The sequence below is a fragment of the Bombus bifarius genome, unplaced genomic scaffold (assembly GCF_011952205.1).
Source record: "Bombus bifarius isolate JDL3187 unplaced genomic scaffold, Bbif_JDL3187 scf7180000008225, whole genome shotgun sequence".
Taxonomy (NCBI): Eukaryota; Metazoa; Arthropoda; class Insecta; order Hymenoptera; family Apidae; genus Bombus; species Bombus bifarius.
In genome coordinates this window covers 475,950-491,534 of record NW_022884523.1, presented here as the reverse complement: position 1 = coordinate 491,534, position 15,585 = coordinate 475,950, and the positions used below count along the sequence as shown (strand labels likewise).

The window sequence follows — 15,585 nt, the reverse complement described above, 5'->3', positions numbered from 1 at the left end:
CTTCAGTGCGATCGAATGCAATTCAACCCTGAAAAGGTCGACGATTAAAAAAAGTGCCCGCCGTTACAATTAAAAAATATTCCCCGCCGAAAACGCTCCCTTTTTGCTGTAAAAAAAAACTCAGTATCGTTCCAATTAAAACGTACCCAATTTCCCCAAAAGCTATCTGTCATATGAAATAAAAAAAAAACACGCTGTATTATGTCTGTCGGAGCCGAATTTTTTATCCTGCGAAAAAGATTTTTTTTTCATTAATTATGAATAATAGAAGCACGTTTTTCGGATGGTTTGGCAAAGAAGATGCAATGTACTAAAACGCGAGATCAGACAAAACACATTTATCGTTTAGTTATTTGGCAAAGTATCGATTTAAAGTAAGAGGCCAACTATTAGGTCGTCCGAAAAGTTTCTTTCGTTTCATAAGGTGATAATAGATGAACAGCACTTGCTGTTTTATATTATTTTATTGAATTAGGTGTGATCTATTTCGTAATATTTCTATTATTATATAATTAATATTGTGCGTCCATGATTTTCTAATAAAACGAAAGAAACTTTTCCGACAAGCTGATAATTTATCAAGCTGCAACGTCTCGTAAAGCAACATGTAGCGTGAAACGCTTAAAATTAACCGTAGAATTCGCGCATCCTGTCTATCATCGTGCCAACCCTATGAAATCACTTCGTTTCCCAGAAGAAGCTTTCGAAACGATCTCCGAAAACAGGCTACTTCCGATCATCGTACGAACACGATCGCATCGTCGCATTCGGCGGAACAATGGGCATTCTGTCGCGTCTGTCGTTCGCGTCGCCGCGTCAAAGAACGAAATTGAACATGCAAATAGATAAAGTGGCACTCGAGGGCCCCCGGTTTGCTTGGCTCGTCAGAAGCTCGGCGTACAATGGAAGCTGAAAAGCCTTTCGCGGCTGCCGCCTCTCTTCTACGTCACCGGGGAGTTACTAATCCAACGATGTCGTTGATCCTGCTCGATAAATGACGAGCAACGCCCATGAGACCACGGCCCTACCCTAACCAAGATTTACGACGCTTATGCACGCGCGTACGCGTGTGTACGTAAACGCATCAAGACGAATAAATATCCGGAACGTGTATTGTAACGAATGAGCGCATCCGACTTAGCTAGCGATTCCGACTGAAACACGGTTCATTTGATTCATGCTGATGCTAATTGTTCTTTATCGAGGATTACAAGTCTTCCTTTTCGGAGACAATTTCCATTCGTCGTCGTTCATTGAATTATTAATTATTTAGAAACTAAAAGGTTCGTGGTAATTTATTTAATTTCTAGCATTGCCAGTATACATGAGACGTACATTACATTCTTGGTTGATGAAATTAAATTAAATGTACCAATGGACGCTTGTCATTACCACTTTATGTTTCTAAGTATCTATACAGTGGCTACAAAAAGCCACGTCATTATATTCGTTATAGTGTACATTCGCGCACTGTTACAGTCATTACAGTACTCACACGCTAATTAAATCCAAATATATGAAAAATGTCGAATCGTTTAATAGCACTCCCACGTGGCTACGAAACTTTGATACTGCGAAAATGAAATGTCGAGCGTGGTAGAAAAAGCTCTTCGTTGGAAAATAAGAGTGCGTACCAATACCGTGTAACCGTTGTAATTTTCTTCGCCATGTTTCATTGCAGAATTTCCTTCATATTCCATAATAATAAATTTGTCCTCTTTTTGCTACTAGCATCGTTTGCTACACACCTCAATTCGTCAATTATCATCGACATCCTCGATCACATCTATAATCGTTTCTAAACAAGACGCAAACGAACAACAACGATCCAATCTACCCTCGCATCCGACGCATCTCTTCCGCTTTTCCACTTGACATTGCATCTCCCGGACATTGATCTTCCCCTACGATGCATCCTGTCACCTAATTCCGCGTCGTAAATTAGCTCGTCGCATGGATCCGCCCGCGGACGCAGTCGAAAATCAGAGATAATCTGGTTTCGTTCGCTTTGTTCGCACGCACCCTCTCGGAAAGCTGCGCTCCATTTTCGTCTGGAGATTCTCGTGTAAACCGGTTGTAATCAGATTGGCTAAGGCTCTGAGTCACGGTGTATCGAGCCACGAGGCATGATCGAATTTGCAATCGGCCAGGAAAATCGTACGTACGTCGGATGAGTCTATTCCACTCTGTATACGCTCGAATATTCGTTCCTCTTGATGCGCTTACGCACACGAACGTATCCTCTATGTTCCGAGAAATATCTTTTAGTTTATATTTTTTGAACGTTAAATCCGAACAAATCCTCCTTGGTACTTAGGAACAAATTTCAATTAGTATTTTAGTGCTGATGTTTCGGCGAAGATGAGTCAAGCGCGCAACTCTTTGATCATCTCGCAGTTGTGTTTCGAAAGTACAGCGGTTGCGAAAAGTACTGGCACGCTAATTGTATTTATTGTAACGTTTACACGCGGTTTACTCGAGTCTTGGAATATTACATTTCGTATTGTTTAGTTGTACTTTCATATGAACATAAATATTCGATTGGACACCGTGGAAATGACATGCATAGAAGCTGGAAAAAGATTCGTTGAAGAAAAAAGAGTACGTGCGAATATTTGTCGTAGTTACTATGATACAGTTCAAACACGTTGTTCGGGAAAAGCAAGAAGTTATTTGCAAACTTACAAAGAAGTTGTTTATTAAACATATAAGAGCCGAAGAATATTATTTTTATTATTTTACTTTCTTACTGTTAGCCCAAGAATTTGATGTTCTTTTAACACAGAATGGAATTGTTTTGCGTTGTTAGATTTTCGAAAGAATGTGGCAGATAATTTGATGGTGAAACGTTTATTGATTTAGTTCGTTGATGACCTCGACGCTATTTTAACACAAAAGTAATAATTCGAAAGATGAAAGACCGATAGAGAGAATTGAATTCAGGTAGTTTTCATGAAGAACAAAATGCAAGAAGATAAATTCATCGATGATATTACGGACATATAAATATCAAGCCATGGTAGAATTTAATATTAAATTTATCGGGAGAAAATACAATCAAATAGCCATTAATATTTGATTAAACTTGTTTCCGAGAGTTTCATGCGTTTCCTGTTTTATTTAATGTCAGCAGCATTTCCACTTAACGAAACCGTCGAGTCGAATATCATTAGTAATTCGCCATCACACGTAACCAAGCAGCTGTGTATTTGAAAAATACACTCGTGAAAGTAATTAAATGCTACGTAAAACGCCAATCGAATATTAAATACTAGGCAGTGAATGAAATATCAGAAACGATAGAGATATTTACAGACTTTTTACGAAGCATTTATATGTAAAATAACGAGGCGCATAATACATCGAACAAATTTTGCTTATCTCAAGAATTTGTTGAAACCAACAATGGAAAAGATAATGAGAGAATATATCTCAAAGAATATGGAAAATTTATAACATTCGTACAAACTACATACTAACAAGTATATTTTAAAACCAAGAGAAACAAAACGATCAACAAATTCAGCGTAATGAGAATTAGCGATAAGAATAGCAGTAATTAGCGATAGGAGCAACGAAACGAAAGATTCTTGAAGGGATTGCAGGTTGGAAGAATGTAACACGAACGGGACAAAGAGCAATGTAACCAAGTTCGTTCGAAGGCCGACCGGCTGAAATTAATAAATATACTACTATCACTGACATATTTTACTTCTTAAAGATAATTTAAGGTAATATTTTTTGTGGCATTTCAATGTTAAGTTATTCACTAATAGTCTTACATTATGTTCCGTACATACGTACATGTGATAATCGTGGAAAAAATTCCTCAAAGAAGAAAACCATCGACACATAACATAGCAAATTCATGTGAAACGTTAGAACAGTCATTAGAACTGAATACGGTCCTCGTACTCTATCTCATTTGTATAATTTTTCACTTCTAAATTAGTTTCTGTGTCACAAAGCCGACTCGTTATAAATAGAAAATCCATGCTAAATCCAAACTACGATCTCTTTCGTACGAAACCAATATCCGAAAAAGAGAACGGATTTTAATCTCCTCGCCAAAAAAATTCTAGAGCCAAACGTGCATCAAACAATTTTAAACTTCGTGAAAAAGCCACCCGCTGCACTCAACATAGCGCACGAAACACATATCCTCTTACACTTTGCCTTTCAACCGAAATATCCGCTGAAAAGATCAAAATACAAAGCTGTTGGCGTATGAAACAATGATAAAAAAAAAAAAAAAGAAAAAGGAGAGGAACAGAGAAAAAACGCATGTATGAAATGAATTCGAAACGCAAACTCTGCAGACGTTTTTTTGTCAGTCTCTTTTCAGTCGTTTTGGAGAAACGTCGGAACGTATCGCCATAGCAACCGATCAGGCATGATCGGTGAATGAAATGGGGCCGAAATGATTTGCGGTCGAGGTTCGATCACGGTTTATCGATGACGAGTCCTCCCTAGGGAGAGTTAACCGAGCTACGTTCCGGGCGAAAGGGGTGTGGCAGTCTGTTATTTCGAGGGTTGGCACGCCGACGCAACGATAAGGACTGACCCACATTCTCGTGGATACTTCTGGCAGGATATTAGGTCTCCTGCAACCGACTCTCGCCTGTTGTTGTCCTCCTTTTCGACTGATCGAAGACTCTCGGGCTACCTCTTGATGGAAGAGAGGTTGGTTTACTTGAAACAATGGGGTCGGGCGGCTGGAAAATCGCTAATTGCCAGTTCGTCGCGTCTACGAGCTTCGATAGATTTTGATACCTCGTTGAGACAGCCGCTGGAATAATTCGATCGAACGAGAACGAAGTAGTATTTATTTATTTATTTATTTATTAATGGACGTTAACCTCATTGCACGATAGTAAAAGCTAAGTTACGTAAGTTAGAAGAGAACAGGAATGCATAAACTGATACAAAAAGATATTACGTTAAGCGTTAAATATGGGAAACACGGGACGTCGAATGTCGTGAAAGGATATAGAAAAGACATCAACTAGACCAGAGTATTGCATACTATGGTAATCAGGTCGCTGTTTCTAATATCGCTCGGGAAGAATACAATGCTGGAAACTGTAGTATCACGCAAAGAACACGAACATACGTTATAAGCTGAAGAAACCGAGGGGCAATCGACGAGATTATTTATAAGCTTGAATAAAAAAAGAATATCGGCAATCTCTCTCCTGTTCTTCAGAGTGATACCGTTCGATTTATGAAATATAGGATCGCAATTGAAATGTTATTCTGTTTGCTGATGTTCACTTTTAGAGGAATAAAATGGGAATAAAGGTTGGAGCTAACGTTCCGAATATTCTATGGGATTTGCTTGATTCGTACTTGTATTGGGACTTGTTTTCTTTTAGAATTTACAATTAGAAAGCATTTTGTGAATTTTAGCAAAGGCTTTTGTGTAAAGTTCCTGGACAGAAATTATGCTCTGCTGTTGATAATTATTTAATTGGCTGGAAAATAAAGCAGTTGATCGCAGGTATCATTTTCCAATCAATCGAACAAATAGGAGAAGGTGTGACTTACGAGTAGTTGAACGGTGATTTTTATATTGCATATTACGTAATATTGATTTTTCTTGTAAATAATTTAACATTGTAGAAACTGGAACGTATCGTTGATTATATCTAAATAAATGTTTTCTCAGACATTCTAGAGCAATTTTATGGCTCATTTTTTAAACGTAAGGTGAATATACAAGGACTAAATCCGTTTCGCAAGATCCTATCTGTAACTGCTAAATGAAAAGTTGGAAGAGGTAGAAGGAAGAAAAATAGATATAGACACGCTCGTGTTAAAGCTACTGTAATTTTGTGCCCGTAATGCCACGTTCATTACAGCTTTCGTTAGATGTTGTACCTTTGAGTTTTTGTGCAGCCTTGCCAATCGATGCTAGAACGATAAAAAGACTCGCAAGCATGTCCGAGGTCAGCTAAAAATATTGCTGACTTTCTTTCGCTATTACGATATTCGCTGTGATTCTTATCAACTGAATCTATTACTACTTCTAACTGCAGAGTCCTAAATTGACAGGATAAATATTCTCAATAATATCATTTCATTTGATCGGGAATTTCATTTATGAAATCCAATAAAATTCCAAGTTAACAAGTAACAAACAGAAACAAAGCTTCGACACTCGAAAAATCGAACGAAGAATTTTCAACAATCTACCTCTGCAAATAATTGTAGAATTGTAGAAAATTGAAGCTATTAAAAATATAGAAACTTACTATTAATTACGGGATTATCATAATATAATATAAAACTGAGGATATAAAAGTGTAAGAAACCGAGTCTTTTTAGCAACTTGCAAAAACTACAGCTTTGATGTATAAAGTAGCACCTCTCTTTTGTCCGCAAAGTTTCCACAGCATTAACCGCCAACCGTACCGTCTTTTGTTCCACTTTCTATCGCATCTACGACAAAGAACGCTACTACCATTTTGCTTTCGCGCGCTGTCTTATCGACTATCTTCGATCGAACACACTGCGAACCAGAAACAGTAAGAAAAGGCATCGTTCTTCTTTCGTACAATATATTGTGTCTAATATACCTTCATAAGTTTAATAATCCATGGTATATACGTATTTCAACGAGGACAAGTCTTAGTCGTCGCGTGGGCCATGAGCCACGATAGAAGAAAGAATAAAAATTGTAGCACGCTTATGTATAACGCAAGAATTGAAGAGCCTCTATTATTGTAAAGCAGCGAACGATGAGCTCGGAGATTGCGCTCCAGAGAGATGCATCCCTCTACTATCTCACCCCCTACCCTCTGTGTCTCTCTACAACATACTCTCTCCTCTCGTTTCATCCCCTTTTCCGCTCGCGTTTTGCCGACGAAATTGCATTTTCTCTTGGTTCAGCATCGCGGTTCACTGGTCGAAACGAACGCAGGCGTGTGTCCGCGTATCCACTCGTACACACGTAGCACACAGATACAAACTAACGCAACTGTCATACAGAACGTTTGACGTAATTGGGACAGGCTACGCCTTTAAATTATTCCGAGGGAGGATACTAAATACGTTGAGGCTGAATCAAAATGTTTTGATACGTCATAGGGATTTTTATTTAAGGAATTAAGTAGTTTATTTAAGTAGTTTCGAGGGTTTCTTTCTTTTTTCTTCTTCTTTTTTTCTTATTTAAGGAAATTGAAGATTTTTGTTGATACTGTGAGTAATTGGGACAGGCTACGCCTTTAAATTATTCCGAGGGAGGATACTAAATACGTTGAGGCTGAATCAAAATGTTTTGATACGTCATAGGGATTTTTATTTAAGGAATTAAGTAGTTTATTTAAGTAGTTTCGAGGGTTTCTTTCTTTTTTCTTCTTCTTTTTTTCTTATTTAAGGAAATTGAAGATTTTTGTTGATACTGTGAGTAATTGGGACAGGCTACGCCTTTAAATTATTCCGAGGAGGATACTAAATACGTTGAGGCTGAATCAAAATGTTTTGATACGTCATAGGGGTTTTTATTTAAGGAATTAAGTAGTTTATTTAAGTAGTTTCGAGGATTTGTTTTTTTTTCTTTTTTCTTCTTCAAGGGAATTGAAGATTTTTGTTGATACTGCGAGTCAACTGTAAACTTTCATCGTTTATATGGTAGCATTATGGTGTGTGTGCTTGAGTTTTGATTAGAATTATCATAATTGTGCTTGATTTTACATCGGAATATAGTTGTATCTTAAGTTTAATTGTGGAATATTTGGATCTACCGTTTTAAGCGTCTCTTACGTTTTTACATGTGGCATGAATAATTGCATTTATTGGTTAAAATATCTTCTTATTTGATTATTATATTTATCGTAGATAAAATTGGAATTTCTGCGATTGTTTAATCATCTCTTTCTTTTCTTAAAAACAGAAATGAAAATAAGGAAAGAAGGAGGAAACGTTTTTTAATTTCTGCAAGGTTTCGCGTTACTTTTTTTCTTCTCGCAATTAACTGACTTACGAAAGACAACGCGACACAAAGTGGTGATTTTTATCGGAAGTGAAATCATGACGCGAATCGCAAGGCGTAAATCGAATTTTGTTCTCTCCAGATCGAACTAGATTTTAATCGTACACTACCGGTCGTTTCAATTAACGTTTCATTCGGCCTCTGTACATTTAAAAGGATTTCACGGTGCACGGGTTTATAGGTTGCGCAGATTAATGTCGACAACTTTACAAATGCAGCTTTATGGATCGACAGCCCGTAAAAATTTAGGCTTACGAATATATTCCACCCACAGCTCTTTAATTTATTAGGTTTTATCGATGCTTCCAACGATCTATAAAAATCGTATATAAATACATCGTAAAAAAAAAATACTACGACATAAATCTGTTAGATATTCAGTTCCCTTCATTTTACTAAGAGTAAATTTTTCTAACAGTAAATATTTCGTTCTTTTACTTGGATAATCCCATCAATCCACTTGTTAAATATTTTTGCAACGATAATTTTTCAAATTTTACCATTATTTTTATGCGTTGGATTGTCCGAAAAGTTTCTTTCGTTTTATAGGCAAATAATAAATGCACAACGTTTTTTTGTTTTATATTATTTCATCGAATTAATATGTATGTTCTGTTGCAACAGAATGGATCGTAATTTAATAAAATAACATGAAACAAAAAATGTCGTGCGTTTATTATTTCCTCGTAGAAGAAAGAAACTTTTCGAACAACCTAATGTCTAGACAATCAAGATCTGTATCTGGACAATCAAGAGAAAAAAGAATCTGTTCCTAATACACCGATTCGTTACAACTATACATACATACATATATAGACACAATGGCAAAGTTCTATTTCTTACGAATTTCATTAGATCGTTACGTGTGAAATATTTCTTTAAATAAGTCTGTAACCGGACTTAGTTTCGTCAATATATCATACAGGATGAAATAAAGTTCAAAATTGACACACTATAAATTTTAGTAACCTTCGTTAACCAATATGATAAAAAATGTCTAGTGCAGTCTTCTATTCGATATAAATCGATTTTGCAAAATTATGGTGTCTTATACTTCTCATTTTATAAACCTTCTTTCGTCTGTCACGGTACATTTAATTAAAGTAATGTGCAAGTCATATAAATTATTTCCTTGCTTTCTGTTTCCTGTTTTACCTTATTGTCTACATTTCCAATTTCTTCGCTTAATTTTCCGCAACGTTTCATAGAAACCTGATGGAGGATTGTTGTATCTCGAAGGAGATCGAAGTGTCGAAGGGGTCCGTTCATTGCTGCGAGAAAACTCAATTAACAGGGTATTGCAATTAAGCTTTCGACGGGGATAAAAAGTTGAAGAAGTTCCTCGGGGCCTACTTTGCGAAATCGAGAAACGGAGCAGCGGCTGATTGGCACTAGCCTTGATAAATTCATTAACAACGCGCTGCAGACGTCTACCGTTTAAATTGACGAAGATAATCCGCGTGTTCTCGCGACAGATCTCGATTTAAACTTCTCGAAGATACTTTCCCTGCCAGACTTTCCTCTTCCTTGCTGCGCTCTGATCCCGTCCAACAATTTTCTCTCGAACGACTTTACATTTTCTTGGAATAATATCGTCTTCAATTTTTGAAGCAAATCTCCCTCACCTTGATTCATTTTGGATTTTATGTGATTTTACGAGATTGCATAAATATTGAATCTTTTCTTCGTTCAGCGTGACAAAGAAAATGAGAAGTGAAATTTAATCTTGAACAGCAATTTTTCATCTTATTTATGGTAAACACGTGAAACCTGTAAAAATTAGCGGGATTTTTATTTTTTTAGCGAATAGATATATTTTCGATGTTATTAATTAACGTATAATAACAATCAGCGACATAGTGGTGTATTTCGTAACGAATAATACATAAAATAGCATAATTATCGATGAAACTGAGCGCAAGGAGAGTTTCTTGTATTCCTGTAAATTAATAATAATGAGCAGATTGAAAGGAATTTTTCCAAATTCTAATTTTTTCTTCATTCCAAAAATCTTCTAATTTTCTGTATTCTTCTAATTTTAGGCTTTTCGTAAAAATGACCACTCAAGCAATCTATTAAAAAAAGCTTAATAAATCATTGCCGTTGATGAAAAATGTATATCTTTTTATCGCTGTAATGTATGCACATGTAGTTTTTCCATTTTACCGTTGATAATATAATTATACAATTCAGTTTACTATGTTTTCCAGATATTGATGAAAGATATGCATTCTGAAATAAATCGTCAGTATGAATTCATATAATTTAGACATCATTTATCAATCTGTCGTGCATAGTTCATTGCTTAATTAAGCGAATGGTTTAATGGACTAGTAACTAATCGATTTGGAAGATATACAACATTTTCGTAACGTTCAGCAAAACATTTTCATTCTGATAATCAGAATACATGTATGTGCTACCCGAGGTTACATTTCCATTTAGGATTATTAGAGCGGATTTACGTTCCGCTTTTATCTATACCAGTTGAATTCGCGAAATATGTAACACTAATTCTATAATAAACGTTTCGTTAAACAACATCTTCGCAAATTATTATTCACAACGTCGCAAATATTAAACCGAAGAGAAATAAAGGAGCAGTCGATTGAAACGTGTTTTGCATTCAGCGCGTAATTATAACGAGAATAGCTTCCATAAATATAAATATCTGAATATATTAACCAGAATTTCGATACAAAATCTTCATTTCCTCGGTGCTTTTTGACCTTCTATTTTCTTAAGACTAAGATAAAAGCCTATATTACTAGATATTAAATTATGCACATTAGATATTTTATAGAAATATTATATTTTAAATATAGGTTTGCAAAGTATTCGGAAAATAAGAGAAAATGGCAAACGAGCGCTTAATTATTCGTAATGAGAAAATTTGCATAGATTTAAACAAAGGTATCGACGTGTCAAGGAAAAACCCAACGTACATGTCGATAATCTTTTGATCTTTGAACGATTATTAACGAGCGTTTGATGATTTTTTGCGCAGGTGGTAACGCCACAGAAATGCGGCGACGTGTACCTTTACGATCTTCCAGCTAGCCGAGGAAGTCCTGCTCCACCCTCCAGGCACGATTCACCCTTGAATTCGAATAACGAGCATTTACACAACTCAGGTGCGTAGCAACCCTTCGTTTTATTCTCCAACGATTCGATCGCGACGTAGCAACTTCAATAGTTTCATAGAGTGTACGCTGAAAATTGCGTGGAAATGTGTTTCTCAAATGAAACGTCCTTACGTATACATTTGCATGTAGTCACGCTATTTAATCTTTAATTCATGACGTGGCTTTTTAATAAATGTAATATGAATAAATAAAAAGCTGGATAGAAACAGATAATTTCACTTGCTGAAGAGTAACTTTGATTTAAATTATTCAAATTATATTGCTTAATTTTTCATTCGAATAATGTATACGTTTGTATACGTATACGTAATGTATACGTATATATATTGTTTATGATTAGTATAAAAGTTGATATAAAAATAAGAATATAAGAATTAACTTTATTCGTGTGTGAGAAATTTGTACAAAATATAAATTGATACTTTAACGAGGCATTGCAAAATTTCCAGCGAACGGTACTTTGTATTCGAATAAAATTATTTCTTTTATAGTATTTTTATAATATTTTGTAATATTTAATAATATAATATTTTGTAACATTTTGTAATATTTTATAATATTTTTATAATATTTTAGTGTACTCGTCATTTTATTCATACAGAGATTACTCTGTTATTTTATATTCTGATCGTTCTGTTAACGTGAATTCCAATTGAAACGTTTTAGTTAAACAGAACTAAACTGGAGATACAGCGCGATTGCATACTTTTCAATTAACATCACTTCGCGAGTAAATGTACGGACAAATATTGATTTTAGTATCATGAAATGATTAAAGTTGCATAAAGAATTCATATTAGAGAATAATGTTAATTATTTCGTTTCGAATAAACATTATTCATAATTTTCGTAATAGATTTACATATATTTGTATTCTTCTTGTTTCATACAGAATCTCGTTTACGGTCGCGTGCGTTTTATTAAAATTGCGCACCGGATGTTGTTTTGGCACGCGTGTGCAACAGGAAGTATCGAACGATTTCAACGAATGGAATAATTGTTCATCTATCTATTATGCTTTTCGTACGAATCTCATTTCATACTTAGAAATATGCTAAATAGAACACAGAAAATACAAAGAGAATATAAAATTATGCCAAATATAGAAGATCTGTTTTTCAATTAGTATCTTTGAAATTGGTAACTTTTCTCGCTTCATCTCCGATGGAAAAAATTATAAAAAAATAGAGCAGTTTATCGCATGTTTTTGTCATTAACAGAACAATCAGAATTATTACATTTATTCTGGAATATTATACTTATATTCCGATACTGCGTTAGAGAGTAACTGTACAAAGGAGTGGAAAAGTGGTGAAAAATTGTTTGAAATGCATTTTTCTTCGAAAACGATATAGATATAAAAGCGAATGTTTCTTTCCTATTATTTAACGTTTATTGTAGAAGCATATACGCGTTTCTCCATTGAAGTTCAACGTTCATCGTAGTTTTCACTTTATCGCGCTTTCTTTCGGCCCTTCGTACGTAACAATAAAATAAAAATGTATTTACAATTTCGCGACAATTGAAATTTCTTTCCGTCAGTTGTCTATTTAACTCTCGACTCTTATTTGCTTCTTTGCCGGGTCAACGAAGTTTCACGACCTCGAAATTGGAAAATAATCTTCCGTGTAACTATGAAATTGCAAATTTCAAGAAAGAGACAAAAAAGAATAAAAAAGAAACACAAAGTATTTGGTCTAAAATGCTGGAAAGCGATCCAAGTATTTGATAAAGAAGCGGACGCCTTGTAATTTGCATCGAACAAATAGAGTGGCATATCGTAAGTTCAGATCCTAACATCGTCGTACAATGTCATCATCCTCTTGGTGTCTAAGGTCATTCGAAGCTCATGGTTCAGGCATATTCAAATGTACTTTCTCGTCCGTGACACGATGCAACAGGAACGGACACGCGTTTCCTATATTAAAATATGACAATGACCTTGAAAAAAAAAAAATTGGAACAAAAAGGAGCCAATCGAAAACTTTTTCTCACCTGGGAATTGAAAATCGTTCAAATCGTCTTACATTTTTCATGACATTAGCAACAAAGGAGATATTTAAGTGGTTTTCTTCAGCTGGCTCATCCTGTATATCGAGAAGATTTAGATATGTACAGATATCACGACAAAGCGATCTTTTTAATCCGTTTAATCGGCCATTATACCTTTGTTGCTGGGTATTCGGTTGAAAACAAGATATTTCCATAGAGAGCGTTTATTGAGAATCGATAGCACGTCGATGTTATTCGCCGATTTCTTTCATTAAACGGCGCTATTGCGAACACGATTTCCATCTCCATTCGAAAAACCACATATCGACTCGTGAATGTACGTATACGCAATGTTGCAATATTTACGATAAAAACTTTCAGCTTGTATCATCGGTGTTATATCGAGAGATCAATAATGTAGAAATACTTGGAAAAATTTTTACTGCACCGATACGGAACATACACACACACACAGACAGCATACACTCGGTTACAAAGCAAAAGAGCTTTGAAGAGATTGTACGGAAATTGTAGTTAAAAAGAGGAAAACGTTACAGAAACTCTAGGAAATTCATGTTTCGATACGTTTACTTCCTTAGACATACGAAACGAGTTTATGAAGTTGTAGAAACGTGTAGAAGTTTATTTATTTATTGTTCGTAGATGGACGTTTTCATGTATCGTATACTTTTTGCCAGAAATTCTCTGTTCGTACTAAATGATTGATTGTTACGTTGCATTTTCTAATATTTACCGAAGGGTGTAATTATTTTAATTTATTTATTGTATGGAAATTGTAGCTAAAAAGAGGAAAACGTTACAGGAACTCCAGGAAATTCATGTTTCGATACGTTTACTTCCTTAGACATACGAAACGAGTTTATGAAGTTGTAGAAACCTGTAGAAGTTTATTTATTTATTGTTCGTAGATGGACGTTTTCATGTATCGTATACTTTTTGCCAGAAATTCTCTGTTCGTACTAAATGTTTGATTGTTACGTTGCATTTTCTAATATTTACCGAAGGATGTCACAGGATATTCGTAAATATAATCGTCATTTTCTCACGTAGTTGTCACGTAGCAATAATAAATAAAACGATCAACAATCGCTTATTAGAATATTATTCAAAGCTGAGATAAATTACAGATCGCGAACTTTTCTATTATTTGTTAGTCTGTCAACTTCGAAAACGAGGATGTTTTAAGAACAGATAATGAATCCAGGAAGTATCGTAAAAATCGAAGTTACACGAAAATGATAGAAGCAAAAAAAAAAAAGGTAGAAAAATGTTTTGACGCGATACGCGATTGGTTCGTAGCCTACTGAATTTTAAAACTTCTGCCTCATAAAAAAACAGAAAATATGACTTTCGAATTTTTCAATAAATCGATAAATCCATACGAGTCCACTTTACGTTATCAATATTTAACAGACATTTTACAAAATCATAAAAATTCTCTACGTTACGTTGAGAGAAGTAGTTTTTGAGAAATAAAGTTGTTGAAATAAAGTTTGAGGAAAAGAAAATAAACTAAAAGAAAATTGCGTTTCTTACGCGAAAAACTATTTCGATCTTCAAATAATTTTCATGTTACGAGCAAAACGAAGTCAACAACCAAGTCAGTTCTGTCGAGACAAGATCAAAAACTGTCGCGTAATTGTATTCGAACGATACAAGAAAATTGCTACAATCGCTGAAAGGAATCGCAGCTATTGTATTCCATTTGTTACGGACGATGAAGAAGAAGATGTACCGTGTGCTATCTTATTTGTGCGTATTCGCGTGTCCGGTACCGGGGCTATTTATCTCGGATGATCGAAGAAAAATAGCCTGCTGGTTCCTTTCACGAATCAACGTATCCGGGACATTCCGCGATCGTGGGCCATTAACGTAGGAAATTACAAAGCTATCTCGCGGGACCTTAACCAATCTGTGGAGTGAAAGATCGCTGATCCTGTCACGGTTCTCCTATCGACCGACTAACCTCGTTCGTCCGCAACGAGTCGTTTGAAAAATTTGCCTACCGAGAACAATGGTATCTCGATTGTTCGGATTTTCAGTAAATAAATTGACGATATCGTATCTGTTTCTAATAGGCAATAAATTTGGCAGCGAATAGATCATGTTGCATTCAGAAAGTAATAATTATTATACGTTATTAGTCGTGCTATAGTATCAGTTATTTAGTATTATTTTTATCGTTATTGGTATTAGTATTAGTTATTTATTGCAGTTTAGATCAGATAATCGGAAGTTTGGATATCTGTGACGTTTTTTGAGTTTTTCTTTCCTCTTGCAAGAGGTTTGGAAGTACGCACATCGATCGTCTCAGGTCAGTGTTAATTATGCAGGTGTATATTCGCTATTGGAGGTAATTTCGACGTGCGAAGTATAAAAAAACTACAGATAATATAGCGACGCGTAAGAAAATAAATTTCCTGGTACCGTTTG

General features: G+C 35.2%; 1 protein-coding gene across 1 annotated transcript in view; it reads left to right on the top strand.

The window, feature by feature from the left end:
* Positions 1 to 15,585, top strand: part of LOC117211241 (breast cancer anti-estrogen resistance protein 1) — a 59,929-nt gene that overhangs the window by 30,763 nt on the left and 13,581 nt on the right. The window contains exon 2 of the mRNA XM_033454918.1: positions 11,001 to 11,127. Coding sequence (XP_033310809.1) covers positions 11,001 to 11,127 — 127 coding nt within the window. The remainder of the gene's footprint in view (positions 1 to 11,000; positions 11,128 to 15,585) is intronic.